This window comes from Amborella trichopoda, chromosome 5 (assembly GCF_054954075.1).
Source record: "Amborella trichopoda isolate Santa Cruz 75 chromosome 5, AtrichopodaSantaCruz75HAP2 v2.0, whole genome shotgun sequence".
NCBI classification, from domain to species: domain Eukaryota; kingdom Viridiplantae; phylum Streptophyta; class Magnoliopsida; order Amborellales; family Amborellaceae; genus Amborella; species Amborella trichopoda.
In genome coordinates this window covers 46,928,165-46,954,631 of record NC_142340.1, presented here as the reverse complement: position 1 = coordinate 46,954,631, position 26,467 = coordinate 46,928,165, and the positions used below count along the sequence as shown (strand labels likewise).

Below are 26,467 nucleotides of genomic sequence, written 5' to 3'. Positions count from 1 at the left end.
TGGTCCCTTCATAACCCATATCCAATACGCTGATGGTACCCTTTTGTTGGCGGAAGTGGACTTTGCATTGATCCAATCTCTATGGCTCTTCCTCAAGTGCTATAAAGTGGTGTTTGAGGCCAAAGTTAACTTGCAGATCTCGTTGATGGGTATTAACTATTTGGAGGAGGAGATATCGGATCGGGCCACTTGGTTGAACTATCAAGCTAATGCTATTCTTGCTAATTATCTAGGGATTCCACTTACTGATGGTCGTTTAAGTATAGCTCAGTGGAATCCGATCATTAAGAGATTTCAATGTAAGCTCGATGGGTGGAAGTGCATGTACTTGTCATTCGGGGGTGGGGTTAGATTTCGGGGGTGGGGTTAGATGTGCATACTACAACCATGCAAAAACACATATTATACTTGTAAGATCAAGATAACATTAAACATAGATCACATTAAACATGCACACCGGAATCATACAAAGGCCACACAAGAATCATACAAAGGGAAGTAAGGATCTTCCCAGCATAAAAGAAAAATTACAGCGGAAAATAGAAGCAAAGAAGAAAGCAAAGCAGGAAGTCAAGAAGTAAAGCACACCGAAGGAAACTAAGGCTGAGAGGCTCTAGAAGCACTCTAGCCATTACAACTGCCATGAAGGAGTATTTATAGACCCCAGACACGAAAGGCGGATTCCAAACAAAAATAAAAAAGTACAATTGGCCTGGACAGGTGGCCTTATGTACAGTGAAAAGGTGATCTACAGTGGTCGGTGGCCGACAAACAGTGCCAGGTTTCCCGATATGAACAGTGAAAAGCTGATGAACAGTGCCTACCGACAAAATAGTGAGTTACAGTGTCTGTCGACAAAATAGTGAGCTACAGTGTCTTGCGGCTCCAAAGACAAGTGCGGCCTCAATCTGATACGGCTTCTAGGATAAGTGCGGCCTCAATCTGTGTCATGATAAAGATCATAAGGGTATCCATCCAAATTGTAGCTTGATGAGGAGGGAGGGCTATGAGATGGTCCAGTATATGTGTCATCACTTGAGCTGTCTTCTGGTTCTTCTAGAGGAGGGTGATCTGCGAGCCATAGATGAAGCTGATAAACTAACGCTGCTTCTCTGGGTGTTTCATCAGTCCGCATTGTATTCCCTGTATAAACATCCATAGGAATCCATTCTGGCAGGATTCTGTTAATATAACACATGATGATCTTTAATTCTTTCCATAAATCAGTCTGAAATAGCCAGAAACTTAAAAGATTAGAATCATACCATCCAATGGTTTCAATAATGGGGTGTTGGGTAATATAAGTATGTTCAGAATAAACCTGGGGATTAAGATCTTGGTGGAAGGCTGTAATGATATAAGGTTTATAAGGATATCCAAAGGATTCAAACCACTGGTTATAATGGTAATGCTTTATAAAAAATTTATAAAAGTTTAAAGGTTGAGGATTGAGATGTTGGTAATTGTTCCATTGTAGGAAATGGCAATGTCTAAGGTAAGATAGGAGTTTTCTTACATGAAAGATAAAACATATGTGGTGGTTTTGGATAAGATACCAAAGAAAGCAAATAACTTCTTTTGGCATATTATAGTAATGTCTAGTCTGGAATAAGAATGGGAATGGATAGTTTGGATGGCATCGAATTCCTTGGAAACAATCTCCATTGTTTCTTAATACTATCTTATGCATTTTCTGTTGCATTAGATCATTCCTTGAATCCATAGGTTTTCTAAGGATTACTTCATAGATTTCATCAGGGAGATCATGTTGAGTGTTATCAATGCTGATAATGGCACCCAAAAAAGGAATTACTAGGAGAAGCTGCTGATCTGAAAACTTTTTCCTTGAAAACATGTCTACTAGAACATTATTTTTCCCAAAGATGTCTGCTGATCTGAAACTGATGATAAGTTTCCTTTGCCTAACCAGATTGCTTTATTTTCTCAGATATCTCATGCTCATATATTTTCAAATTTTGATTTGAAGTCAGGATTTTGGCAAATAGGCATACACCCAGGTTATAGACCAAAAACAGCCTTTTGTCTCCCAAATTACCATTTTCAATGGACTGTTATGCCCTTTGGTTTGAAAAATACACCCACTTATTTTCAAAAGGTTTTAACCACTATTTTCGAACGAATCTCGACACAAGCTTTGATATATATAGATGACATTCTACTATTTTCCCCTGATCTCGAAAGTCATGTCAATCTATTAGATTAGTTTTATTCCCTTTATTGTAAATATGGTATCATGCTCTCTAAAAAAAAGTGTCTTTGCTACTATTAAAATAGATTTTCTTGGTATGCATTTCCATAATGGTATGTACAGATTACAACCCCATATAGCTAAACATCTTCTAGATTTTCCTGATACTTTGACCTCTGTAAAGCAAATGCAACAATTCTTAGGCATTGTAAATTACATGTCTCCTTTTATTCCTAGGCTCTCTTTGTTTACCAGTCCTCTTTATCTTCTATTAAAGAAAAAAGCACCACCATGGAAACAGAAACAGACTGAGTGTGTTCAAGAGCTTAAGAGATTATCTCAAAATTTGCCTTCTTTGAAAATACCTTCCAATGGAAAAAGAATTTTGCAAACTGACGCATCAGATGAATTTTGGGCATGTATTTTGCTTGAGCAGATTGGAAAGACAGAATGATTTGTGGCTATAAAAGTGGAAAATTTAAAGAGTCGGAAATGCATTATCATTCTACTTTTAAGGAAATACTGGCTATCAAACCGAGGAATTGAAAAATTCCAATTTCACCTTATTGGCCACAATTTTTTTGTAGAAATGGATTTGTCTGCTTTCCCAAACATGTTAAAATTCAAAAATAAAATACTTCCAAATCCTCAGTTACTGAGATGGTCAAATTGGTTTTCCTAATGGTATTTTGAATATAGACACATCTCTGGGAAAATAATGTTCTAGCAGACATGTTTTCAAAGAAAAGGTTTTCAGATCAGCAGCTTCTCCCAGTAATTCCTTTTTTGGGTGCCATTATCAGCATTGATAACACTCAACATGATCTCCCTGATGAAATCTATGAAGTAATCCTCAGAAAAACTATGGATTCAAGGAATGATCTAATGGAACTGAAAATGCATGAAATAGTATTAAGAAACTATGGAGATTGTTTCCAAAGAATTCGATGCCATCTAAACTATCCATTCCTATCCTTATTTCAGCTGAGGCATTACTATAATATACCAAAAGAAGTTATTTGCTTTCTTTGGTATCTTACCCAAAACCACCACATATGTTTTATCTTCCATGTAAGAAAACTCTTATCTTACCTTAGACATTGTCATTTCCTACAATGGAACAATTATCAACATCCCAATCCTCAAGCTTTAAACTTTTATAAATTTCTTATAAAGCATTACCATTATAACCAGTGGTTTGAATCCTTTGGTTATCCTCATAAACCTTATATCATTATAGCCTTCCACCAAGATCTTAATCCCCAGGTTTATTCTGAACATACTTATATTACCCAACACCCCATTATTGAAACCATTGAATGCTATGATTCTAATCTTCTAAGTTTCTGGCTATTTCAGACTGATTTATGGAAAGAATTAAATATCATCATGTGTTATATTAACAGAATCCAGCTAGAATGGATTCCTATGGATGTTTATATAGGGAATACAATGCGGACTGATGAAACACCCAGAGAAGCAGCGTTAGTTCATCAGCTTCATCTATGGCTCGCAGATCACCCTCCTCTAGAAGAACCAGAAGATAGCTCAAGTGATGACACATATACTGGACCATCTCATAGCCCTCCCTCCTCATCAAGTTACGATTCGGATGGATACCCTTATGATCTTTATCCTGACATAGATTGAGGTCGCACTTATCCTTGAAGCCGTACCAGGTTGAGACCGCAGTTGTCTTTGGAGCCGCAAGACACTGTAGCTCACTATTTTGTCAGCAGAAACTGTAGCTCACAATTTTGTCGGCAGACACTGTAGCTCACTATTTTGTCGTCAGGCACTGTTCATCAGCTTTTCACTGTTCACATCGGGACACCTGGCACTGTTTGTCGGCCACCGACCATTCTAGATCACCTTTTCACTGTACATAAGGCCACCTATCCAGGCTAGTTGTACTTTTTTATTTTTGTTTGGAATCCGCTTTTCATGTCCGGGGTCTATAAATACTCCTTCATGGCAGTTGTAATGGCCAGAGTGCTTCTAGAGCCTCTCAGCCTTAGTTTCTTTCGGTGTGCTTTACTTCTTTACTTCCTACTTTGCTTTCTTCCTTGCTTCTATTGTCCGTTGTAATTTTTCTTTTATGCTGGGAAGATCCTTACTTCCCTTTGTATGATTCTTGTGTGCCCTTTGTATGATTCTGGTGTGCATGGTTAATGTGATCTATGTTTAATGTTATCTTGATCTTGCATGTTTAATACGTGTTTTTGCATAGTTTTTTGCATGGTTGTAGTATGCACATCTACCCTCATCAATGCTGCCATGGCGAATCTTGCAATCTATTTCTTCTTTGTTTCGTGTCCCCCCAGGCTGTGATAAAGATACTCGAGAGAATGCTAAGGAATTTTTTGTGGAGTGGGTCTTAAGACAAGAAGAAATTCCTTCTTATTAGTTGGCAGATAGTTTGTTTACCCAAAAAAGAAGAGGCTTGGGGATTAGAAGACTCGTAGCAGTTAATGATGCTCTTCTCACTAAATGGTAGAGGAGGGCTTCCTCATCACAGGGGCATTTATGGTTGCAAGTTATCATCTCTAAATACGGATGGGACCCCTACTATCTTATTCCAAAGAAGTTGACTATTGGGGGCTCTGCATCTGCCATCTAGAGGGGCATTAACGATGTTAGACTGTTGTTTGTTGCTTATAGTAGGATTGTCGGGGGTAATGGTTTTGATACGCAGCTCTGGTCTTCCAAGTGGCTAGGAGTTTGTCCCTTAAAGATTCAGTTTCCAGAGCTCTTTTTCAAATGCTCTCTTAAAACTGCTAAGATTAGTGATCTAGTATAGTTTCAGGGAGACATGGTTGTTTGGAGTCTGACTTTGAATGCCAAGAGGGTGAACCATGTTGTAGAGCAATAATTTTCTCATCTCTTCACCCAACTTTATGAATTGTGTCTCGCTCCTTTTAGAGGAAACATGGTGATTTGGGAATTGGAACCCCGTGGAGTTTTCTCGGTGAAGTCTATGTACAATTGCTTGTTAGTGGACAGATTTATTCCGACCAATTCTTTTTCCTCTTAAGGTGTGGAAGCGCAAGGCCCCCCCTCCAAGTAAGAGCTTTCCTTTGTCTTCTTAGTTGGGGCTAGATTTTAACTATTGATAAGTTGCGTATCAAGGGAGTTCCCATTGTTAATATTTGCATGCTATGTAAATAGGATGCGCAAAGTGTTTCATATATATTTCTCACTTGTCCTCTTGCTCAGCATGTCTGGGATTGGCTCCTGACTAAATTCAATTGGCACTGGGTGATGTCGTGTCACCTTGACGGTATATTTCAATATGGCTGGTCGCCTCCTTTTTCTAGTTTGGGTTTGTTCTTGTGGCGTTTATGCATGGTGGCAGTTCTTTGGACTATTTGGAAGGAGAGGAATCTTGTTTTTGAAGGAAAAGTGAGAAGTGTACAATTCATTACAACCTCATAAACGATCATCTGGGCCCATCATCTTTCAAGCATTTTCATAAGGAGTATTTGTATACACACCTCAATGAGCTTTGGCCTTGAACAATAGGAAATTCATGAAGGACAACCATTGGTTCCCTCCATATGGGTTGGTTAAGCCGAACTTTGATGGCAGTGTGAGGGAGGATGGATGGGTGGCCAGCTATGGGGGCCTTCTCAGGGACAGTATGGGGAATACTACTTGAACCTACCATGGAAGTTTACACCCGTGCACTGCCAATGAGCAAAACTTTGGGCCCTTTTTCATGAGCACCAAAATTGAGGATGTTATTCATATTGTAGTTATTGAAGGAGATTTTCTCAACATCTTTAAGTGGCGTCGTCAACGTTCTACTACTCCTTGGCAATGGGTTCGCATTCGTGACCGTATTGAACAGTCTCTCCGAGGTAGGGAGGTTCGCTTTGTCCACGTCCATCGGAAGCAAAATGGAGATGATGATGCTCTAGCCAGAAGTGTTGCTGTTTGACTTTTGGGTGGCTTTCCCCACCCATTTCTTCTTCCTCCCTTTCTCTCTTTCTGCCTTCTTCTCTCTTCTGTTGTAACTTTTTCCATTCGTCAATGAAAATCATTGTTAATTGTTCAAAAAAAAGGATAGCTATAAAAGATTTGGTGTCCACTACAAACTATTGTAGTCTTCCACCATGGTAGAAATCCATGAACTTCTTCATAAGGAAAAGCATGGCGACTCCACCATAGTTGTTGGAGGCAGAAGTGGATCAGTTTGGGGAACGTCGAACCGCCATATGGTGGAAGCTACTTAGGGTTAGGATCTACATCCATACAGTCAATAAATTAAGAAGCGAGATCCTATAATACCTAGGAGCGAGATTCTATGTTAATGGGATCAAGGTTTTGACTTTGAGGGATCTCAATCTAAGCTTTACTATACATAAAATCATATCAGTTAATAGTACATGATATGATTAGGATCGAGTCAATGCCCACTAGATCCACTATCATACACCTTTGTTTATTCTCAATGCACTAGTTATAGTTGAAAGGTGTGACTATATGGAATTAAGATAATAAAAATTCCCTCTTTTTCCTTCTTAATAAAATTGAATTTCACTAACAAGTGCTACAATATATTGTTGTAAATGTAAATTAAAATCCTAAATACAACTTAGGATTTTTTCTTTTATTGTCAAAATAAATAAACACAACTAGGAATAAAATTCGACCTTCCACTATCAATTTAAGTACAAAACATGTTTCTGAAAAATTACAATAAGTATGTAAATATAATTGAAAATTGAATAAACCATAAGGGTTTCTGGCACTAAAACATCAACTTTTGACATCAAATGGATGTGCACCTTGCTTCAAGGTGCCAAACTTGTATAAACCTCGCCCAAAACAAAAACCATATAAGGACAAACAAGTATAAATAAGAGGACAAAATGTAAAGAAGAATTTTAAATATGGATGCCATTTCAATAGAGCCTAGACTCTAAAAAAATAAAGAAAATCCTTACAACAATCGGTGAGCACTTATTTTTATGGGTGAAATAGATGGTCTAGATAATGTATTGCAAAATACGCTATTTTTAGGGTTTAGAAATTCTGATTTTCTTTACAACCACAATACTCAAGGCCAAGATGATCAATATGAACGTTTTCCAACCCAAAACTTCAATTTTCATGAGTTTTGTGGAGAGGCTTTATAGCCTATCAAAATATTTTCCTTTTGAATATTAATACATTTTCTTGATGCCACCTTGGTCGCTTCCGCCCATTTTCTGTCCTTCGCTAAAAGAGAACGGGGAAGGGAAAGCAATCTTGGGTTGTGGGGTTACAAAGGCTAAAACATATATTTACCCAACAAATTTGTCATAAAAAAAACTTAAATTCAATTATCTTTTACCGAGATTAATTCATGGGAAAGTGAACCCATGCTGATGTTTGTATGGAAAGAAGACTTCATTTTGCTGTTTTGTCTCTAATGTGCCTTTCTCTGAGATCGATTCCTTTTGTAGTTGGGTGGATAAAAATTGGTTCTGCTCCTCGTCTCTGAGGGCCTATCCCTAGAGTTAAGTTAATTTGTTTTCTTGGATCGGTTGCTGATGCTCATATCGTTGTCTCAGAGATTTTCGAGATTCCGAGGCAATGAAAAATGGAGTCCACAGATGATCCCCTCTTTGATTCATCCTTGTGGTTGTGCTTACGTAGGGTTCCAGTGTATCCTTGGTCTATGGACACTTCTAAAGGAGTGTCAGTTTATGTGGGAAATTGGTTAATGTTGATTGGGAGGTGTCTTCTTATGAATCTGTATGCATTCAGATTGACAAGAATATACAGATCTGTCCCACATCTTGGACTCTGCAGGCCGGGAACTTTTCATTTAAACCCCTTCGTTCCTGCTGCTACAAGTTATGGAAGAAGAAATGCTGATGAAACAGGGTATGGAGATCCTACAAGAAGAACCTTTGGTTGTTCCACTGCTTGCTAATGCTGCACACAGTCCTAATGAAGAAGAGGGCAAAGAGGTTGATTGTACGTTTGAACAACATTATTTGGTATGCTAATTCCAAACTTTGGAAGTTCAGATGGGCTATCCACAAAGTTCAAGGGTCTTTTTTTTTTTTTTTTTGGAATATAAGAATGGTTAGTGGCACAAACCTAGCCATCTGACTTTCGCATTATCTTTCGGAAGATAAACCATAGTATGAATACTTTTGTACGGCATGGAATTAACCTATTACTTTCTTTTTATTGTAAAAACTATTTGGTAAAAAAAGATGAATGATGTTGATAAATCAGTATATGCGGGGTTAAAATACCCATGTAGGCTAAAATGAGAGGGTATTCCAACAAGTTGCCTCTACTTCCTCAACTAGATGTAAATCAAGTTTCAAGCATGTAAATCGATATTTGAGATGAGAAAGTGAGCATGAATCAAAATTTGCACCTCTAGAAAGGTCAAAAAGTAGGTTACATAACTTTTGTTAAGCTCCATTAATCAAAAGAAGGAATACAATCCATGCAAAGATGGACCAATTTCCGTTGGTAGTGCACAAAGTATTCGCAAACTGTGACCACATCTTCATGATCCTGACTAGGCAATAACCAGGACAATGTGGGTGTATTCAAATCATTGAACTCTGACTTGGATGATGCTGCAACCTGTGCACTAATCTCATGGCAAGCCATTAAAAACATGGCAGCAGTGTCAGGCAATTGTGCATTGCGAAGCGCAGCAAGTGCCTCATACAAAGCACCGGCTGCGACATACAAAATCAGCGCCCTGCAGCAGATTATGAACATAGCTTTAGTGGCTTACCAAGTTTGACAATGGTTAGTCTTAAAAACAGCATGGCAATACCTCCAGATGTTGTGTTCACTGTAAAGGACATGATCGGCCCATCTTTGCAACACCCTGTAGAATGATCCAAACAAGTTCTGATACAAACACACTTGAGAAAAAGCAGACCCTCCACTAAAAAAGCACGTGCAATAATTTAAATTTAGACCACATAAACCATGATAAAACAGCATTTGATTTTCAACTTGGCATGCTATAGCGATAAACTTCAGCAGTTAAACCCCGACCTTCCTTCCTTTCTCATGCAAACCAGACATTTTAAACCCCAACCTTTTTTCCTTCCTCATACCCAACCAGAAAGTAAATTTTAATTGAATACTCCAGATATACACAACCTTATGTGTCACACTTATAATCATAAGAACAATAACAATAAAAATTAAACAAACAACTGTCATAAACATTCATATCATAAGCCAGATCATTGGTAGCATGCAGGAGTCTAGGAAAATGGCTCCTTCCTGAGATCCCTCTGCCTCCTCCCCGAACATCGCCCTCCCTCAGCTCTACTCCAGCTACACACCTCATTCGACCCCACAGACCTCTCCCCCCTCTCACCCTAGCACCCCCTCTCGGCCACCCTGCAACCACTCTCCTCCGACAACCGGTACCCAACCTCGTCCACTTCATTCGCTCTCCCTTCCCTTTACGATGGAAATCCTTCAACCTCTCCCTTCTCATTCGTGGCAGACAGGACCCTGCCCTGAAAACCTAACTTTCATCATCCCTGATTGGGTCTTTCCATCCTCGGCGGGATGATGTCCGCGGCAATGAAAATGGGGCCAAAATCTTTGGGTATTCCAGAGCTTTGCTGCAGAAAACTTACCAAAGGGAGAATCCTCTTCCTCTTTCCTTCGATTCAGTATGCCCTCTCGGCTACCAAGAACAACTCCGCTAGCTTTCGGAGCCTCCCTCTCTTTGTCCCCTTGGTGCCCCAGGATACAACTCAGACAATATGGCTGAGGACCATCCAAATCCCTCTCCATTCTTGGAAACCTAAAACCTTCAACATCATTGCTGGTGCCTGCAGCTCCCTTGTTTTGATTCACTGAAAATCTGTTGAATTCCTCCTCATGGACTCCATCCAGATGCTGGTCGAAGTTCTAGACCCCTCCTCCACCCCCGCATCACTCTGGCTTGAAGTCGACGGCCTGTTACATTGAATTATGGAGGCCTGGCTACCTGCTTCCCCTCTGTCCCCCCACCATCTCCCTTCCCTGGACCATGGTCACCCCAAGCTCCAAGTGAGTGGACTACCGTAGTCCGCAAGCGCAAACTTCCGGTCCATCGCATGGCCTCCATTGCCCCACCTTCATCCACGGCTTCTCCTATCCCTGCTCTTTTCCCCTGTTCCCTCCTCGCCACTTTTTCCCACCTATCTCCTTCCGTAGCTTCCACGTCTCTAACTTTCTCTCCATCAGCAATCAACAGATGTCCCTCAGTCTCTGAATCCCAGCTACCCTATTCTCTCTCCTCTGACCTCCCTCTTCTCTCTCTCCCTCCCTCATCTTTTCTTCAACCACTCCACGTGACACCTTCTCTACCCTTCTGCCACGTACCCACCTTGCCGCCTTCACTGCCGACTCTCTCCCTGCCTTCCCCTCTCCTGTTGCTTCTATCGGCACATCATCCAAGGCTGATCACCCTCCCCCCCACGTACCCATGCCACCTGGGCACATCAAAGCCCTTCATCTTTGCTCCCTTCATCCCGAGGACGCTTGCCAACTGCCATCCATCTTTCCTTTGTCGGGTTCCTCGCCCTGCCCTCCTCCTCTCTCTCTCTCTCTCTCTCTCTCACCCCTTCCTACCCCCATCCCAGTGTACCCATTCTCTCATCCTGCCACCCTTCCATCCTCCTGCAAGTGATGCCCTTGCTATAGTTCCCTGGTCTTCGCCACCACTTCAAGCTTCGCCCAACAGCTCAGCTTCTTTCCCTTCCACCTTTAGACAACGAATTTTGTCGCCCCCCTGAAAGAAATCCAACCCCTTCGACAGTCTTGACGATGCATTTGCATCCCTTGGAGAGGGTTCCATCCCTAACCCTATTTGGCCTAAAGACGGTGGTGGACCAGTTTCTCCCCAACCCCTGCATCAGTATCTCTACCCAGTGCTGGCAACATCCCCTCTCCTTCTCCCTCTCGAGAGCCTCTATCTCTCTAGACTCCCCTCCCCTATCCCAGTACCCCCCCTTTTGTTCCCCCTTCTTTCTCTACCATCTCTTCAACCCCCACCCTCTCGCCTCCGCCTTCTTTTCTTCTCCCCTTGTCGCCCCCTAATTCCGCCTCCCCATGGGGCTTCTTCCCTTTGCCCCCTTTCCCCGCCCCATCGCTGCAACCCTCTATCCCATGCTCTTTCTCCCTTCCCTTTCTTCTTCACCTTTCCTTTCCTCTAATGCAGCTATTTTCCCCCTCCCCAACCCCAGCGTCCCCCCTGCATTGTCGTTTCCAGAGACACTGCCTTTCCCTCCTTTACCGACTCAGGTGGATTTCACCCACATTTCCCCCACCTTGGAACCCCCTTCCTCTCTCTGGTGAATCCCCCAGCTATGCTCTGGAGTCAGTTGACTCCAATTTGTTGAAGTGATGGATCTCGTTCAAGGTAATGTCACTCAAGTCCTCAAAGTTATGGGCCTCCACTATGATGGCCCCTAGGAAGCTTTTCAAGCCTTTCTCAAGATGAACGCATGATCAATTCCAAGGCCAAAGGCAAGGGCAGCAAAGATATCTCCAACTTGGCGTTTGGCATCAAATTTCCTTCGGCGGCACCACCCATGACCCCTGCCTCTGCGAAACGATCCTCCCTCAAATGCTCATCTAAATGCGTCTTCCCTCTTCTCTCCCCCTCATGTTAATCTTGTCTTGGAACATCCATCGCCTTGGGCTCTAGTCAAAGCACAATACTATGAGCGATACCTGCATCTGCCACTCCCCGTCCATCTTTGCACTCACGGAAACTAAGTTACCCTCTCCCACACTCCAACTGGTCAGACAAATATGGGGCCATAGATCATGTCAATAAGAATCCCTTCCAACAGTGGGTGCCTTGAGAGGCATCTGGATTATTTGGGACCCCTCCCTTCACTCCCTCTCCCCCTCTCACATTGCACCTTTCTCAATGATCGTCATCCTTTCAAGAATTTCCGACGGCCTTTGTTCATGGCCGTTTATAGTCCCAATTCTGAAAGTCTAAGGAGCCAATTTTGGGCTGAACTTGACCTTGTAGCTGCAATCTCCCCTTCACTGTGGTGTCTCGGAGGGGATTTTAATATTACAAGGTGGTCTTGAACGTAATTCCCCCACTAGAGTGACCCCTGGCATGACCCAATTCTCAGATTTCATTTCCGACACCTCATTTACATCCCTCTTGAAGAAGCCAAGTTCACTTGGTCTAACCACTCTTCTTCTCCTTCCTTTCCAAACTCGATGGGTTCCTGCTTAGCACTGAGAGGGACGCCTTGTTCCCGGGTTCCCATGCTGCCTTCAAAAAACTACCTTTGACCATTGCCCTATCCTACTCAATACACAGCCCATTCCCAGAGATCCTAAACCTTTTAAATTTGAACTTTCGTGGCTTCAAAAACCTAATTTTCTCGAATTGGTTCCTCAATGTGGAATTCTCCCACCCCTAGAGTCTCGGGAAGGGCTGGCTTCTGCCTTCTACGGAAGATTCAGCTTCTAAAATTATCCCTCAAAGGCTGGTCCAAGCAACTCCCTAGCCATTCCAATCCCACAAAGCATCCATCCTATGGTTGATCCAAGAGTGGGATTTACTCAAAGAACAGAAAACCCTTACCGACACCAAGAGACAACAGAGAGTACAAATAAAAATTGACTTCAAATCTCTCCTTTAACAAGAAGATATCTACTGATAATAATGCTCGAGTCAGGTGGCTCAAACTAGGGAATCTCAACCAGGCATTTTTCCACAAACTAGGCAACTATAGGAGGTGAGATAACTCCATCACTCCCATTAGGGTGGATAATGCCTTCCTCGATCAACCAGTGGAGGTGGAAGAGACAATTCTCAACATTGTCAAACAACTCTTCACTGCCCCCTCTGGTCCCAAACCGTCCATGGGGACCTTACCTTTCTCACCCTCCTTGCTGAGAAGGCCTCTTGGCTAGAATGCCTGTAATCGGAGCAAGAGATCCTCAAGGCCATCCATGACTTAGGCCGAGATCGAGCCCCGGGCCCGACGGTTTTCCCATGGCTTTCTACAATTCATTCTGGACCTCCCTTCATTCCGACCTTCTAACTTTCTTCAAGGAATTCTCTCTAAAGTCCTTGCTTCACGACCGAGAGAGGTCCTGGGATCTGTTATTTCCCCTCAAAAAGGCACTTTTGTCAAGGATTGCCAAATCCTCGATGGAGCCCTAATAGCCCTGGAATGTATACATTCAAGGAAATTTTCCAAAACCCCTGGCCTGGTCATCAAATTTGATTAGGAGAGGCCCTACGATCACGTCGACTGGGCTATCCTCAACGAAACTCTCACCCGTATGGGCTTCAGCAGCCAATGAAGAAATTGGGTGCATGGCTGCATTTCCAACCCTCATTTCTCGATCCACATTAACGGATCTCCCAAAGGCTACTTCCCTTCCTCGAGGGGGCTTCGTCAAGGTGATCTTCTCTCCCCCTTCTTTTTTGCCATTGTGGTTGAAGTTTTCAGCCATTCCATCCACAAATTCTTCCAATCAGGTTTATTGCATGCATTCAAGAATGGACCCCAAGGACCCACCATTAGCAACCTTCAATAAGCAAACGACATATTAGTTTTTTGCAAGCTGGGCATGATCGATATCTATGCACCAGCTTGAGAGGGAGTGTTGGAAATAAAAGGAATAAGATTTATTATATTTGATGGACAGAACTGTCATTTATCTTTTGTTTTGTTCTTATTTATCTTATTCACTAAATAAGGGTAGTATTGTCCATAATTTGTAATTAAGGTTATTACTTAATGTTATAAGAAGGGTAGAGGCCACAAGTGACATCCATGCCACTCTCTTTCCCTCTCTATCTCTCTCTCACACATCTCTCTCTCTCTCTCCCTTGTTCTTCATCTTTATTTCCTTTCCTCTCTTTCTCTCTGTAGATCCAACCAAATTGTTTTCTTCTCTACTTTAATTTCAACTTAGAACGGCTACTCTTTGTTTTTCTGTATAAATGGTGTTTAGACAGTATACTTAGTACATGTATGGGGCCCTCATCCTGTGGGTTGCCATACCACATATTTGTACTAATCAAATTTTTAATACAATCAGTGATTTATCTCAGAATGCATAAGTAAAAAGGCTGTGAGCCCCAACTACCGACACAGGAAGATAAGCAATCTGAACTAAGGCAAGAAAAACATCAGCATTAAGATTAACAGAGCCAAGAAAATGAGCTAGAGGCTTGGAATCAAACCCCATATGTTCTTTTCATAAAAATATTCCTCAACCATAAAAAATGAAAGCTCTAAAACTACACACGTAGGAATCACAACATACAAAACCGTTCCTATAGAGAAGAGAACCTCAAATAGCTTCGTCAAGGAAACCAAAAAATAACTCAAAATTTTTTCCTAGAAATCCAAGACTCCCAAATGAACTTCCTACAATACCCCAAACCATAAGGGGGAAATATTCTAAAGTGAACCTACTCAATATTGCATGTGATGTCTTTGTTCTGTCACAAGTGCACTAAATGGGATCAACTATTTCATCTTAAGGAATGAATAAATATTTGTTCATTCATAGACAAATTACCATCCCTGCCATTGAATTGGTCTTCAATAAACCATCTCCTTGCTCAGCTTAACTGTTTAATAAGCCCCACGAGGAAGGTTCAGCCATACATAATGATCTTTCCATAAATCACCGATCGAAACATTTGTATAAAATCTCTTTTGGGAAAAGAGAGCATTTGGCAAATATCAATCATGCTTGCATTTTCATGCTGTGTAAATTTCTACTTACCTTTTTTTTGTTTTTTAAAATAAGTTTCAAATTAGGTTTCACAACAATTTTCCGACAAATTCGAGTTGGAAACATCCTCAAAGAGTAGAAAAATAAGTTGAATATGACTCCATTTATACTACAAATGGCCAGATCAAAATTAGTATGAAATAAGGAGTTAAGGACCCAAGGCAGATGTTTCAAAGCTACCATTCACTAAGAGGGGAAAAATACCTTGCGAAATCAGATCCTTGTAAATGGGTTGCTGCTAAAGTTGCGGCATCTGTCCAACATCCTGCATCTTGTAGCTGCAACATTGAGAAAAATTGACGAAGTCTTAAATAATCTTCCAAAATTAAATAAAACTATGTATAGTATTCATTAAAAAAACCACCATGAAGATGATTAGGGGCTAAAGCTGACATGGGCAGAAAGGGATGGTCTGGTTTCTTTTGCTTCATACTTTAACCAATATTTCAGTCAGTCATTGATGTCTTATTTGTATGGTTATTCAATATTTATTAGCTATATGTGTTGGGTTTTGTGGCCTTTAAAAGGCCTAGAGAGCTTGTAAATATGATATTTATAGTGAAAATGTACTTCAATGGGAGTACGTGTGTTGACTGACCAAGGGTTGGATAGTTTATGACCCCTGGTCATGTCCAAAACCCTTACCCCTGGGCGTGTAGCACTACCAAGAAGCGTTTACAGTGCGTCATCCCTTGTTGAGGTCGGAGAGATGCCTACGGATGATGTTTGTAGGCCAGAAGAACTGTGAGGTCTCTTGTGTACGGTTGTAGGCCTGTGAGTGCAAGGGTCAAAGCCTCAACAAACTTATGTGCGGCATGTATACATAACAGCCGCATTACTGGGAAGCATCCCTACAGAGGGACAAGTGTACCTGTGCATAGAGAGAGCCACCTTTATATTGTAGTGACTAGTGCAAGACTTGCTCTTGAAGTGGGGAACTGAAATCCACATTCCAAAATTATGATTCCATTGTTTATTGTCCAACTTCGACAAGTCAATCATGACCACTTGCTTTGAGACTGTAGGTCATAGGTCTCTATTGGGTTGGATAAAAAAACAGTAGTGGACTATGGTTCTTGGCCAAGTGGAGTGCCCTTATTGTCACTAATTTGGACCCATTAGTACCAATCCACTCCTAGTATATTTTGGTATTATAAATGTTTTTATAATATTTAAATATTTTTCAGAATTTTCAATATTTCAGCTGTAATATTCATCAAAAGAGTATTTTTAAAATTTTCAGAACTTAAAATAACACATGTGAGACCCAGGATCTAGCCCCACAAGTGTGTGTGTTTGTTTATGTGTGGGGACCATGTGCCACCCCTAGTATGCCATGCCCAATTTATTATAAACAAAAAGTAGCACGCCACTTTTTTAATAAAACGGGTGCATGCCCCATCCTTTTTTTATTCTTGTTAAAATTTAAAACTTAAAATTAGTTAGGATAAAAAATCTCTTTAATTTAACTTAGATATGGTTTCTTATCCTATGGGAGTTTTAAAACATAGATTATTCTTAATTATGGGAGATCTAAATTATGATAAAGCTCGATTGTATTTCAAATTTGAATACGAGTTGGATTTAGGTCACAGTCTAAGGGGATAAGGTTCTTATTTTCCACTAAAAATCATGCTGGTTGATTTGTGAGATGGATGCTCTGATTAAATTTCTCACCCCACAAATTTCCTAATTATCCTAAAGGTCAAGCTGGAATTAGATAAGGCATACGTAGATTGGAATCCAATTCAAAGTAGGACTTTAATCTTGTTTCTATTTAAACAAGATTTGAGCCCCCCCCCTCAACACAATAAGAATATCTCTCTCTCTTATGCCACCCTCTCTTCTATTCTCTTTCAGGCCACCCTCTCTCCTATTTTTTATCATGTCACCTCTCTCCTTATATTTTCTATCATGCCACCATCTCTCTCTCTTGTTCTATCAAAAAAAAAAGAGGAAGAAAGATGGGACTTTCAAAACCTTAAGTGAAGCTTGCTGTATTTTGAAAAGAAGGGTGACAACCAACCTAAAGAGAGATCAACTCATAAGCTCAGCTCCTAGTTTGTTCACATAGGGTTTCTACAAACCCTAGTTGATTTTTGTGATCTCTAAAATACTAGAAAAATAAGTATTGCCTATAAAGCTTCCCTATCTCAGAATTTTCAACAACACAACTAAAGGAGTTAAAGTGTGCCATCGATTAGGGAATCGGATGTGGGGATGTGGGAGGATAACTCCAAGCATCTTCCACTAAGTCTTCCAATAGTTTTAATTAATTTTTAGTATTATTTCTTATTTTCTATGCATTTCCAGGAACATGTATTGTACTAAAAAATTGTAGTGGAAGTTTGTTTAAAACTCCTGGATAGTTTCTATTTCTTTAGGCAGTGAAAATAAAGATCCTAGGTTGCATCTAGGATTTATTTTAATTTACAGCAACATATAGTGGCCCATGTAAGTGAAATTCAGGTATATTGAATAAAAGAAAAAGAAAATTTTTGAATTTAATATTTGTTAATTCGACATAACCACTCCTTTCAATGTGCACATAAAGGAAACCCAAACTAATTGAAATTTGTACAAACAAGTTGCAAGTAGCAAACATGGCACACTAGTTCAAAAGCCTTGTAGCAAACCTGGGAACAAGCTTCTTGATACCTCCCAACAGCACAGAGAAGATGGACTCCAGACAGTGATTTGTCTGTCCTCACCATATTTGCTGCCACAACCTAGGACATAAGAAAAGTGATAAGTAAAGCAGGAGCATAAATGACTGCAGGAAAGTCTACAAACAGCCAATTACACTAATATTTATATTTACCTTAACTGCAAGCTCATGTAGAGACCTTGAGACAGCAGAGGAAAGTGCAACTGCACGTAGAGCATTCACATAAAAATGGGACCCCTCTGGAGGGGTGGAAAGTAACAATGTCACAGCAGCTTCAAGATTTCCAACAGATACAAGCCTGAGATAAGCAAGTTATAACATCAGAACAACATAAAAGAAACATTATTTCCAAAAAGTAAATATTGACTAACATGGTCCATCTTGAGAATGGAAGGTGGATGCTCCTCCATGGATAGTATCTCATACTGCATATGGAATACTTTCCCATCAAAAGGTAGCCATTACACTAAAACATCCAGTATATTTGATAAGAGACTTAACGACACAGAGTAATATTCAGAAAATGAGCAAAAACTTTCAAAATAAAACTTACTCATGGACACGCTTCTGAATTGCATCTTCTCCATCTAACTTTTCATGCCAACGTATGCGCTCGATAGACTCAGAATGTAGTTCTTCTTGCTCAAAGGCCATCACCTTGAATTGGCTGTGACCCTGAAAAGTAGGAAATCCAATCCAAATAGTGTGGACCACTAAGACAACAAAACCATATACACAAGAAATTCAACGAACACATATCATTCTCTAAAACAGTTACAACAAATCAATTCAATGTTAACCAAGTCAAAGAGTTCGTCTCCAAATAAGGTGTTTTACCAGTTTCTCATTCTTCCCCCTTCCTAACAAAGACTTTTCCATTGATCCCATTTTAGATAATAAAATTGCGTCACCAAGTTCTGGAGTTGATCTTGCGGATGCCATTTCTGCTTTTTGAGGAGATTTCTTCACAGATTTATTCAATAAAATTAAAAGAGCACGTGGGAGCTGTAACCAGAAAAAGGCCTCTGAGGAATCTCCAAAGAGAGCAGCAGCAAAAGCAAATCTAAATGCCGATCCCTTGTGTGCTAAAGTAGCATATAATGATGCTCTCTCATTGTCAAGGAGGCAGCCTTATGTCAAAAAACAATTTTCGCAATAATCAACAGTCACATTCACAGACTTCTTCAAGGATACATAAAGGACAGAACCTCCAGAGAAAATATATATGCGATTCACTTAGAAAAAAGAGATCAATAAATTACCTTCCCTTCGATATGGTTCTAACACTTTAAGAAGCATTTCCGGTACCACAGAATCACCGATTGGCAGAACATTCGATTCAATCATAAAACCCCGAAGGTCTCTTTCGGATGTTAAAGACATTTCAGGGATTCGGTTAAGAGTTGTATCCAGTGGAGTACTGCACATATCAAACCATGAGGGTTTCACACCTAATTGCAAGGCCATCCTCAGTGCCTGCAACAAATACAATATAATAATATAATGAAAGTATCTCAATTGAAAGAGCTGAGACCTACACTGGTCCAAAGTTATTCCCTTGATACCGTCAGAAAAAAAGATACAAGTTCAATACCAAAAACTAAGAAAACACGTGATGTTTATCAAATAAGCCTAGGAAACACATGTACAACAAATTTAATGAGATCAGGTTTGCAAGATTCAAAACTGCAGTGAATAATTCACGTGACGTCCCTTCCATCTCAAGGATAAAATTTAAGTTACACTATCCGCATGACTTTGGGCTACTAAAGATCAAGCTAAAAATAGAGGCATAATAGTACTAACATCTATTTGGAGCATAGTTGTTGAAGACGGGAGAGCGGGATCGGTTAGGGATCGCCAATCTCCCTATTGCGGAAGTTCCCTGGGTTTGGAATCGGCATCCGTACAATTAACAAGGGAACAAGATCCTTAGGTTTATGTGAGCGAGATCGCATATCAATGGGTTCGAGGTTTTGACTGGTAAGAATCTAAGCTCCACTACACATTAAATGAAGTTGTCAAGTAGAGCTAGTACGGGTTCCCTTGGTTAAGGGATCAAGGTTTCCAATTGTCATATAACGGGGTTCCTCTTGTTCTAATATCGAGATTCTTCAAGTATAAGAATCAAGGTCCTCAGTTGATTGGCCTCAAGGTCCGCAACTACCATTGGTTAAGGGAACAAGTCCAATATCTATGCTATCCTCTAGTTAAATAAATCTATAGTGCCCCATTTCTATACATCACATGCTTACATGATACTTGATAAATGCTAAATACTACTGAACACTTGACTGTATATATCCTTAGTCCATGCTCCAAAATCCAATATGTACATATGAGCATATGACAACCTCTAATTAAATAAATCCATAGTGCCCTATTTCTAGGCATACATGCTACTTGATGCATACATGCTACTTGATGAAATATTAAATTCTTTTAGGCACATTACTATATAGTATGTGGTCCATAGTCTAAAATGTAATATGTATGACATTCTATGTTTGAATAAGTGCATCAAACCATATTTTTATGCAACACATGCCTTTATGCTTGATAAATCTAAAGAGTATGGATTATTTTGCTACTTAGTCTGTGGTCCTTAGTCCAAAATCTAATGTGTATGACATACACTATTTAATTAAAAGCATATTACTAAAATTTGATACATCAGGTGCCTATATACTACTTGATAAATGCTGAACGTATAGATCATTCTATTAAATAGTCCATAGTATACTTGTGTACTCCATTCTTCTTATATATACTCCAAATCCCATTAGAGGTATAACTTTCATAACATTGTCCCTCGGACCACCAAGATATTCCTTACACATAAATCCAAAAAATAATCTACAAGTACACAAATTTGACTTTTTCTATTATTTTAATCAACTACATACTTAGATCACCAACACGTAGCCCACCCCCCCACCTTCCCTCTTCCCCGCTCAATTCCCTCTCCCTCTATATTAACCTTTGGACCCAAAACCCGCCCACACAGCTCCTTCACCATTAGCTTGTGGTGATCATTCTAGTGAATCTGGTCACCCCTCCCAACTCTCCCACGCTACAGGTATGTGTGCTTGTGCTCTTTCCCTATATATTTCTGTGACTCTTGTGTGTGCATAAGAGAGAGAGAGAGAGTTGAGTATGTGTGTGCGCAGTAGAGAGAGAAGTTTGTGTGTGTGCAGTAGAGAGAGTTGTGTGTGTGTGCACGTAATAGAGAGAGAGTTGTGTGTGTGCGTAGTAGAGAGAGAGTTGTGTGAATCCAACTTTATATTGTACCAAAACCTTGGACCATGTTTGATGGGAGAGGGAATCTATTTCGAAATAGTACTGGAATCCACTAATGGTTGGAACGTGATCCCCTTTATTTGGGAGCGAGATCCCAAAATTGAAAAACAGGGTCCCTACGAGATCCCTATTAGAACCGTGGGATCAAGGTTCCGGAGCAGGAACGCCACCCCTACCCCCACAGCTCCCTTAACTATGATTTGGAGACAATTGATAAAATTAAGTACTAATCAAAAGCTTAGCAAGTTACCATAGCATGTGGTGGAGGCAGCAGAACCGCTGAGCATAGCGGCATTGGACGAAATATCTCTTTACTAACCTTTGGCTTGGAAAGCAAAGTTGATTTTGCATCATGTCTGTATCACAGAAAATAAACAAAACAAAAACGCAAATTGAGTAAAAATCTACATGTCAGAATTGAACTTGGAAAATTATGTGATTACCATTAATACTGTAGGTGACCAAAAACACTTATTTCATGTCAAGACTCTAGATCAAGTAAACACAAAAATGGTATCCTCAAGTGCATCACAGGAGGGAAAAACTATGTAGTTTTGCCTTTTCCATCATGGCACCAATGCACATCTTTGAAGGTAATGAACAGCTCAAATACAAATTACACATGAAATAGTTAATTTCCAAAACAGACAATGCTCAAATATCCACATCTTTGTTTTGATGGATAACTTTGATCAAAATTATGACATGCAACTTTGATCAAAATTGACTTACAAGTATAAGCCCCAAGGTAATTTTTTGGTACTCCCTCTTTTGCAAGAGCGCCGGCTACCTCATTTGCCTTCCACTATGAGTGCAGAAGGAGACCTCTATGTTACTTGCTAATTTAAAAATTTCTGCAAACACATGGTGCAGCCTCGATGGGCCATCTGTCTTCCAACTCACCCAAGAAGTGACCTTAGCAAAGTCCCCTTGAATAATAACCTGAGACCTGTGAGGAGAAGTCTCCCCTCTGCCTCACTTGGATCGCACTACGAAGGGGGCTGTGTAGACAATCATCCAGGGTGCAGCCTCCAATGGCCTTCTTGGTGGCCCACTCCTTCAACCAACTGTTCAACAGTGACATCCTGATTAGAGGTCAATAGATACGACTGTGGTATCTATCCTTTAATACTCCATCCACCCAACCATGTGTCCGTCCAAAACCTCATCCTGCTGCCATCCCCTACCTGAAATCTGATATTGGATTGAATCTCATAATAGGTTCGATTGAGATGGTGGGAGGCTGAGTCCCACCAATTATGTTATTAATGCAACAACCCACTCTACTACCAACATTGTCCGACCAATTGATGGAATGGTTGCAACCCCTTTTATCATGACAACATGGATCACAATAAATCCCAAGAATAGAACACAATTCTGACCATGACTGTGAAGAAAACATGGGCAATATGCCAAACCACGAAGGTAGGTTGATTGATACCCATAAATTGAAGCTCTTATGTAGCTCTGCATTTCTATTTCCGATCATTCAATGAAATTAACCATTTATTGGAATAAAAAAGAGTTTTGATCAACACGTTGTCTAAGATAGCGTATGCAAATCAGTATTCAAAGGAAAGTCATTGATTTTGAACTTCAAAGAGGACATATGCTCAAAGATTCACTATGGTCATTCAATAATGTGAAAAAACATATTCTTGCGGCAAAAAAAAATATATATATATATATATATATATATCATCCGAGCCTTATCCCAATTATTTGTGGTTGGCTACAAAAATATTGTTCTATCATTCCACTCTATCAAGGGTCATACCCTCAGTCAGACCATAAGTCAACATATCTCTTCTCACTTTTTCTATCCATGTCCTGCTGAGCCTTCCCCTTACCCTTTAGAACCTTCCACTTGAACCAAATCGTCTCCCCTAATCAGTGTTGTTCTAGATCAATATTGCACATAGCCAGCCACCTAAGTCCACTTTCCCTTATCTTATCGCCTATTGGAGCCACCTCTAAGTTCCCTCTTATGTATTCATTTGAATTCTATCATTTCTTGTCTTGCCACGCATCTATCTCAACATCAGCATCTCAACTAGAATCATTTTATGGATATGTTGTTTCTGACTAATAAATATTGCATCCCATAAAGCATGGTCGGTCTTGTAGCTATCCTATAAATCTTTCCCTTCAGTTTCATTGGTATGTGATGATCGCATAAAACTCCTGAAGAACATCGTCACTTTGCCCACCCAACTCTAACTCCGTGTATTTAGACAATGTACAACATCACAACCTTACTTCTACAAGTAAGGTTACAACCTTATGTAAACTTTTCCTCGTATGTGTGTGTGTGTAGAGAGAGAGTGTGTTTGTGAGATCTTATGAGCCAGACCACATAGTTGATGGAATAGTATAAGCTCAACAACAATGACTGAAAAAGATTTAATAATCCTAAAATTAAAGGGCAACATTGCATGTAAGAAATATTCTAATGGAAAATAAAGGAGTCCGATTGACCACAAAATTTGCACACGTGCGCGTCATTCGGGCACTCTACATAAAAATAAAAAAATGGATACGCTCAAAAAAAATGATGGCCAAGATGTGTTAGCCACTCTCGGCCATCCAGATTGCCCTCTCACCTTCAACTTGGGTTGTCTGGCCTTTGCTATGGTATAAGCTCTTTGGTTTATATATATATATATGGGTGTGGTTTCTATAAGATTGTAACCTTAAACAATCCAATTAAGGCTCCAAATTTTATCGTAACATGTAATTTTGGTGTAAAAAATTCTAAACAATATCTCAAAATCTATTTTCATATCTAATTATAAAATGTTAACTCCAAAAATGGTTAAAATCAAGTCGATTTATGAACATATGAAAATCTTGAAAATGGACGGCCTAGATAATGTGTTGAAAGATGCACTATTTCTAGGACTCAAAATATTTGTCTTTTTTATATTCATACATCTCGATGTCGAGATGATCAATTAGAGGGTTTGTCAACATTAAAAAAACCTTTTCCGATGGATTTTGGAGATGCATCTTTAATTCTATATTTTAAGGTTGCAACCTTATAAAAATTTTCCCGATATATATATATATATATATATATATATATATATAGATATGGAAGATACTACAAAACGCCTATCGACGAAAATGAACAATGATTTCGCCTACCCTCATCACCGTCCAAAGTTCATCACACGGTCACGATTGTCCGATAGTGTTTTATTTTTCATTTTTTTTCTACAAATCGGAATGATCTGAAATTTGAAGCTTGTGTTCATCAAAAATAGGCGAATCTACGAAAAATATCAAAAAAATATTTTACATAAAATAAATTGACCAAAACACCCCCAAAATATATATATATATATGAGGATTGGTATCATATCACCGTGTAACTATAATATAATGAAACCACACTGCTATAGTGTATTTTTTCACCCTTGTATCCCCGGTGCGAATAAGGAGGAAGCCAGTTGCGACCTAGGCCTACAGGTACCAAAATACCTGCAGACTACTGAAAGAACTGATTGAATAAACCCTGATTATTGAGTAAATTTTGAAAGGTGTCGAATTGGTCTCAAAACGCATGTGGGGGTGGCATTTGACTCCCTAAGAACACCGGTCAAGTTTCGTAGCGATATGACAAAGCTAAAGCAGATCAGACGAAAAATCAGTTTTCAAATTCAACTCTTAGCATGCTGAAAAAGTGCCTCATAACTACAACCCTATTATCGAGGTCTCAGATGAACACCAGACTACTTCTATTGGATTCAGAAGGTCCCTAAACCCCCAGATATCAAATTTCAGCTCATTCGAGCACTTCTAGACCATTCTAGGGCCAACTTACCCAAAAATGGTAGGTTTTACACTATTCTGATGCACCCTAGGTGAACCAGGTTCCATTTATGGAAATTGTGCCTTATAAACTCGAGATCATCTTCCAAGGGTTATAACTTCTCCATTTTAAGCCAATCAAGCTCAAATTTCAAGGGGTTCTTCATCTCCTCAACGCGCATGTTTTGATATATGGCACAACCCATGACAAGGCCCGAAATGGAAAAAATCCTAGAGAGAAGTTGCATAAGAAAACTCATGTGTCGTAGAGTTTTTAAAGTAGGAGACCCTTTTGATCAAGTGGTCATATCATAAAGCCCCGACCTCGGATCGTCTTGCAAACGGGTCCATCGTGACCATCACATCGAGGGCTTCGATTTGAGGTAAAAATCACATGTGATGCAAGACCGAAGACACCGCATTTTGAGGTTAGAAAAGAGGACATTTTTCAGCAAGTGGAATCCGTATTTTGGCAACTTCCCCAATTCGAAAAGTGACAGAGACAATCCAGCAACCAAATCAAGCAATTTTCATCACGAAATGATCGTCAAGGCTTCCCGTCAATTTGTGATGAAAAGATCGACCCAAAACATCAAGGAACGGACAAGATCGAGCATTAAAGATTTCAATTTCATCATCTTTTGCCAGATTTTTAAAGGGGTTCAAAACCCCGATTCAAGGATCAAATTATATGTCAAAATAATCATCTCATCGAGATTGTCACTTCTACGGCATTATTTTTGTAGGAAGTGCTCGAAAGAGGCCCCAAATGATCACCGTTATGAAGCATTTTTGGGGACTATCCAGTCATTTCCATGATTCTGCGTGGGGGCCTCATAAACGGGATTCAATTTAAATTCAAGAAAATTGTAATTTTTGATAATTTGGTTTGCTTTTAGCCATCCACCCTTGTTTCAAGGGGATGATATATAAGCACCTTATGCTCATTTGTAACCCTGAGTTCAAAGTGTTGGAAAAATTAATGAGATGCATTAAGCTTCCCCCTTAGTTTGTGATTTTTTACTCTTTCTTCACCCCAAAGAAATGAGAGAGAAAACTTTTACCTATTGAGGATTACCCCTAGAACCCTCCACATCCAACCAAGAACTCCTCCACTTCCAACCAAGAATCCTTCACTTCCAATCTAGGACCCTTCACTTCCAGCCCAGAACCCTTCACACCCATCCTAGAACCCTTCACTCCCATACACCCTAGTCCCAACTTCCATAGCCCCAACTTCCATAGTCCCTACTCCCATACACCCTAGTCCCAACTTCCATAGTCCCTACTCCCATACACCCTAGTCTCATCTTCCATAGTCCCTACTTCCATGCACCTTAGGCCAACCTTCTATAGTCCATAATCCATAAACTCTAACCCTACACCTTCACCTCTACATATTTGTTGCCTACCTAACACAACCCACCTCCTTTACCTGTATTTGGAACGGGTTAAGGGAAAGTTTAATGTCATCACCCTTTTTAGACCAAAATATAAAATTTAACAAAAAAAATGACCAAATTATCCCTATAAATATTTCAAGGTTATTTTCATCACTTTATTTTTTGATAATTATTTTTTAATTATTTCATTTAGGTGCGAGTTGGTTAAACGTACACACGACATACATTTCAGATGAATCTCATTTATAGAAAATTTATTAAACACTATCAAACAACCATGACCCTATGATGGACTATTGGATGGTG

At 39.9% G+C, this 26,467-nt stretch overlaps 2 protein-coding genes across 16 annotated transcripts in view; one reads left to right on the top strand and one right to left on the bottom strand.

Annotated features, from left to right (window-relative positions):
* The window catches only part of LOC148782158 (uncharacterized), a 56,120-nt gene extending 47,675 nt beyond the window's left edge, over positions 1 to 8,445 (top strand). For 3 of the 9 annotated variants that reach the window (XR_016056643.1, XR_016056626.1, XR_016056631.1), the window contains one exon: positions 7,768 to 8,379. The gene's annotated coding sequence lies outside the window, so the exon portion shown is untranslated. Of the gene's footprint in view, positions 1 to 7,767 lie in introns of all 9 variants that reach the window. The other 6 variants (XR_016056638.1, XR_016056641.1, XR_016056645.1 and 3 more) reach the window with 4 other exon arrangements.
* A 123-nt stretch (positions 8,446 to 8,568) lies between these two features.
* The window catches only part of LOC18431871 (uncharacterized), a 47,486-nt gene continuing 29,587 nt past the window's right edge, over positions 8,569 to 26,467 (bottom strand). For 3 of the 7 annotated variants that reach the window (XR_016056604.1, XR_016056610.1, XR_016056609.1), the window contains exons 12-20: positions 21,193 to 21,298; positions 18,905 to 19,118; positions 18,480 to 18,647; positions 18,196 to 18,317; positions 17,796 to 17,940; positions 17,611 to 17,703; positions 15,179 to 15,252; positions 9,006 to 9,059; positions 8,569 to 8,927 (exon numbers count right to left, since the gene is read on the bottom strand). Coding sequence is in view for 3 of the 7 variants with exons in the window: in XM_006841982.4 (XP_006842045.1) it covers positions 8,639 to 8,927; positions 9,006 to 9,059; positions 15,179 to 15,252; positions 17,611 to 17,703; positions 17,796 to 17,940; positions 18,196 to 18,317; positions 18,480 to 18,772; positions 18,905 to 19,118; positions 21,193 to 21,298 (1,390 nt within the window). In the remaining 4 variants the exon portion in view is untranslated. Of the gene's footprint in view, positions 8,928 to 9,005; positions 9,060 to 13,524; positions 13,754 to 15,178; positions 15,253 to 17,610; positions 17,704 to 17,795; positions 17,941 to 18,195; positions 18,318 to 18,479; positions 18,773 to 18,904; positions 19,119 to 21,192; positions 21,299 to 26,467 lie in introns of those variants that run through there. The other 4 variants (XM_006841982.4, XM_088868446.1, XM_088868445.1 and 1 more) reach the window with 3 other exon arrangements.